This window comes from Apis dorsata, unplaced genomic scaffold (genome assembly GCF_000469605.1).
Source record: "Apis dorsata unplaced genomic scaffold, Apis dorsata 1.3 scaffold_376, whole genome shotgun sequence".
Taxonomy (NCBI): Eukaryota; Metazoa; Arthropoda; class Insecta; order Hymenoptera; family Apidae; genus Apis; species Apis dorsata.
In genome coordinates, this window is record NW_006263639.1 from 474,403 (window position 1) to 479,512 (window position 5,110).

Genomic DNA, 5,110 nt, shown 5'->3' on the forward strand with positions numbered 1-5,110 from the left:
AGATTTTTTTATTTTTAAATTGTAAATATTTAAGAATTTATTACAATAATATAATAATCAATATATTTTTGTAAACTAAAGTGTTATTAATATATTATTAATGAATAACATAACAAAATATTTTTTTATATTATTCAAGATATAATATTATAAGTTTAATATATAATAAAAAAAATATATTTTTTTAACATTATATTTTTTTGTTCCATTGCTAGGTGATAATATACGAAATAATTTTGACAAAGATATACTCTACAAATTTAAATATTTAAAATTACTTTCTTTCATATAGCTGAAATTAGATCAAGAAATTATATAAGATATAAATAATAAAAATAAATGAATAAAAATATATATAATTAAAATATTTAATTTTATATAAATTACATATTATTTATATATTATTTCAAAAAATCTTGCCTACTTACATACATATTATTTTCCTAGATATAGTTTATTTATTATATTTAAGATATATTTTATTAATTAAATACAGATATTTGTATAATATTAAAATTTTAAATATTAATGCACATACTCAAGCACTTTTTCCACATGTAACTAATTATCTCAACTTTGCATCATCACATTTTTATGACAGTCCACTTTTGTTACTGTACGACTATCGATTGCGAACGGAAATGCTAATTTAATATTGGAATTACTCTATACCCTGATCGTTGTTAGTTCATCACAGTTCTGTCACCGACACCGATTGCAGACAGACCGTGAATAGCTTCATAACGATGTGGAACTACGTACTGATTTCGACCCTTGTGTTATTTGTATCGTTACTATATCATTGTTATTTTAACAGTCCGGCTAGCATTATAGAGCACCCTAATACGCATTACGATTACATAATCGGTAAGTCGTGGAACTCCTTTTCGTTCGACAATGTCGGTGACTGCGATACCGCATGAGTGTAGTTTTAAATAACAAAAAATTAATATCTATTGTTTAATCCTTTAATCCTTATCCTTGTTGAATCGATAAATGACTGATTTAAATAATTGAAGATAATGTAATATAATAAAGATAATGTAATTGCATCAGATTTGATGCAACTTATAAAAAATATTGCATTTATATATTATATTAAAATTTTACTTTTTGCATTTATTTTTAATGTTGAAATTAATTTCCTAAACGTTATATTAATTATTATAGATTTTTTATGTCTTAAATACTAAATAGAAATTTTCCCAGTAAAGATATTAAAATATAGCAAAATAAATAATGAATAATGTTTAGATGTTAGAATATAATGTCAAATAATAAGAGAAACATTTAAAAATTAAATTTTTCAATTTTAGTTCCATTTTCATTAAAATATTACATGACTAGTGCTAAACTTTTTACAAATTGAACAATTTATCTTGATAAAATTTATTTTTATTAATTTGATTAAATATAAGAATAGATACTTTTTCATTCTCATATTTAACAACATATTAACATTTAAATCATTTCACTTGTAAAGTTGGTGCTGGAACAGCAGGATGTGTAATAGCATCACGGCTTTCCGAAATTTCAAATCTGACGATTTTATTGGTCGAAGCGGGAGGACATTTTGGATGGGTGTCATCCATTCCAATTCTGGCGCCAGTTCTGCAAAAGACCGATGTCGATTGGTCCTATTCGACGGAACCCCAAATATACTCTTCAAAAGGATTTTGGAATCACGTAAATAAACATTCTAGAATAATAAATAATTTAAATCTTTTATATCATTTCAATATAATCATCAATATAAAGATACCATCATTTTTGGAAAAATGACGAAATTTAAAATTTTATCAATAAAAATGGAAACAATTATAAATTTGATTTAATGAATTCGTTTTTATTATAGATTCAAAAAGTTCCAAGAGGTAAAGGATTAGGCGGTACCGGGCAGATAAATTATTTGGTTCACTCTTTCGGAAAGCCGGAAGATTATAAAGCCTGGCCGAAGGGATGGTCACATGCCGATCTACTTCCGTATTTTAAAAAGGTGTCCGATATCATGAACGTAATGTCCAGCCCGGAGGAAGAATATCTGGCGGAAGCTTTTCTCATGGCGGAAGAATCGTTGAAGTTGAATAATGTGACTCTACAAAAGGGTCTGTACACTGTTAAAAGAGGTTCACGGTGGAGCACATTTCACGCGCATTTACAAAATGCCTGGAATAGAAAGAACTTGCATATTTTGACGAACACGTTGGTTTCGAAAGTGAGATTTTATTTCTTTTATTGTGTATTTTTTTTCTTTTTTTTGGAAAATATATTTCACATTTGTCGAAAAATTATATTTAAATAATTTAATTGCGACATAAATAACATCAAATATGGAATATTTAATTTATGATTTAATTATGATATTAATTATGAATATTTAATTATGATGTTGCAATATAAGTATTTATAATATTCTGTAAGAATGGATTGTCAAGCATTAATATGCTTTAATAGGAGTTAAAAAATTAGAACTATTCATAATTTTCAAAATTTTACTAGCAAGTTATTAGTATATTTCATATATATTAATAATTTTAATATATTATAATACATAATATTATTATTTTTTTATTATACTTCTATGATATGGATATAAATTCAATTCAGAGAATGTCTGGAGTTTATTTAAAATTTTTATGCTTGTAAATAATCAGTCATTACATTAGTTAATTACCATTAATCATTAACTACTTGTTAAAGATATTTAATATCTCTCAAACGAGCATCGGAAATTTTTAATTTTTAATCGTAAAGAATATCGACTTATATATGTTCTAATAAATTTTTTGTCAATTTTCAGATACTTTTCAAAGAGAATTCGAACGCAGATGGGATCAAAGTAATTTACAAAGATGGATCAGTGGGAAAGATTTTCACGAGGAAAGAAGTGATTCTTTGTGCAGGTGTTATCAATACTCCTCAATTGCTTTTGCTTTCTGGAATCGGACCAGCCGAACAACTTAACAAATTTCAGGTAATGTATTATATTATATTTAATCTTTTCTTTAAATAAAATTTAAAAATATCAATAATCATATATTATTGATAATATATAGCAACTATAATCGTTTTTTAATCCTATAAAATATCAGAAAGATGATTTATACAATATGAGAATAGAAATATTTTTAGATACCTGTGGTGAGTAATCTTCTGGAAGTGGGTAAAAATCTTTTCGACCATATTCTGCTTCCGGTTTACGTTAATCTCAAAGCAAACGTGAGCATAACGTTCTTTAAATTACAAACGCTTCCCGAGGTGCTCAATTATTTTACTTTTGGAAAAGGTATGTAGCAAATTATGTTAACAACATTTACATTTTCTAATATATCATTTTTTATTTTTCATTTAATTGCTTTTTAAGGATGGTATGCAACAAATGCCATAATGGCGGTGGGTCGTACCAATGATAGCGGTATCATGCTTCTTGGAATAGGTTCTACTGATGAAAATATATGGAAAAGTATATCTAATCAAAAAACAGAGGTGAGTATGTTGCAATAATAATTCTTAATTTCTTGTTTATGCTTTGTTTTCTCAAATCCATTTTAATAATTAATAATTTCGTTATAAACTTCTTCTTCTCTAAAAGAATAATATGATTATAAATAAATACTTATAAATTAAACAATTGAATTATTTAATCATTAAGATCATTAGATAAGGATATCATTAAGATAATATTAAAGAGATAATGTTAAAAAATTTTACCTTTTTTTAGAACTGCATTTTATATTCTATAGCCTTACAGATTGCTGTATCCATCCTACAATGACAGCTCTTACGAAGGATTCATATTTCTATCCTACTGCTTACAACCAAAAAGTCGTGGTAGTATATCGTTAAGATCTGCCAATATTCGTCATCAACCAAAAATCGATCCTGCTTACCTTCAACACTACGACGATGTATTGTGCACCCATCGAGGTATGTAAATTTCTTTGTATATCGCAAAATCGCGATAAAATTTTTAAATTACGATCGCGTTACGAGTGTTTCTCGCACTTTGTACGACGAAAGGAAATTTCACAGCTGTAAATTTCGCCATCCAAACGCTCGAGACACCGAAATTTCGCGAGTATGGGGCAAAAATCCATCATCCTAACTTGGAGGAATGTCGACACTTGCGACAAGATTATAGAAACCTCGAGTATATGGAATGCGTATTGAGAATCAGTGGTCTCACGAGTTATCATTTATGCGGCTCTTGCAGGATGGGTGCTGACGATCGTGCAGTCGTCGACGAGAAATTACGGTGAAAGAATTTTGATATTTTGAAATTTTCAATTCAACTTTTTTATTATAAAATATTATTATTATTATATATTCGATCAAATCTTTCTTTTTCTTAAACGAAAAATTATTAATCTGTGAATTAATTTACGAGTAATATTATATTATACGAATGAAACATAATTTAAGAAACATAATTTTGTTAAAAATAAATTTAATTTATTATCCATCTTTTCGTTTCAGGGTGAAAGGCGTCAACAGACTTAGAATAATAGATTCTAGTATATTACCAACTCCTATTTCTGGTAATCCGAATTCCGTTCTAATTGCAATGGCGGAGCGAGCAAGCGATTTGATTCTTGGTCGCATATTCAATTAAAAATATATATATGTATATATGTTGTATAATTGAAATAAACAGAGAAAAATATAAAAATATTAAGTTAATTACAATTGAATTTACAATTGAATTCAAACAATTATTTATACTTGATATATAATGTATATTTTCAATATTTTAATGTTTGATCCATGTACATACTTCAAAAGATATAAATCAAAAAGTAATAAAAATAATCATAAATATATAATATATTTACATATATCTATGAATATATATTAATTGTAATAATTCAGAGTTATTTATTTATATTTATTGCGTTCAGAATATTTTTAGAGGGTAGATTATACAAAATACAAAAAATGCTTATAAAACTTTCAAACTTTTCTGTTCATTTTGATCTCTAGAATCGATCGTCCAAAACGAATATTTTAACACGAATATGTTAAAATATTTATATATATATAAGTAAATATTTATATAAAAAAAAATTATACTAATAAAATTTAATTTTGATTATTTTGTATGAATAATATA

At 25.9% G+C, this 5,110-nt stretch overlaps 1 protein-coding gene across 1 annotated transcript; it reads left to right on the forward strand.

Annotated features, from left to right (window-relative positions):
• Positions 1 to 574: 574 nt before the first annotated feature.
• On the forward strand, positions 575 to 4,664 carry LOC102681741 (neither inactivation nor afterpotential protein G-like). The gene is made up of 9 exons (XM_006618819.2): positions 575 to 867; positions 1,484 to 1,686; positions 1,856 to 2,215; positions 2,801 to 2,974; positions 3,133 to 3,286; positions 3,365 to 3,486; positions 3,744 to 3,927; positions 4,033 to 4,255; positions 4,477 to 4,664. The coding sequence occupies exons 1-9, from the start codon at positions 747 to 749 to the stop codon at positions 4,610 to 4,612; spliced, it is 1,677 nt and encodes a 558-aa protein (XP_006618882.1). The 5' UTR covers positions 575 to 746; the 3' UTR covers positions 4,613 to 4,664.
• The last annotated feature ends 446 nt before the right edge of the window (positions 4,665 to 5,110 follow it).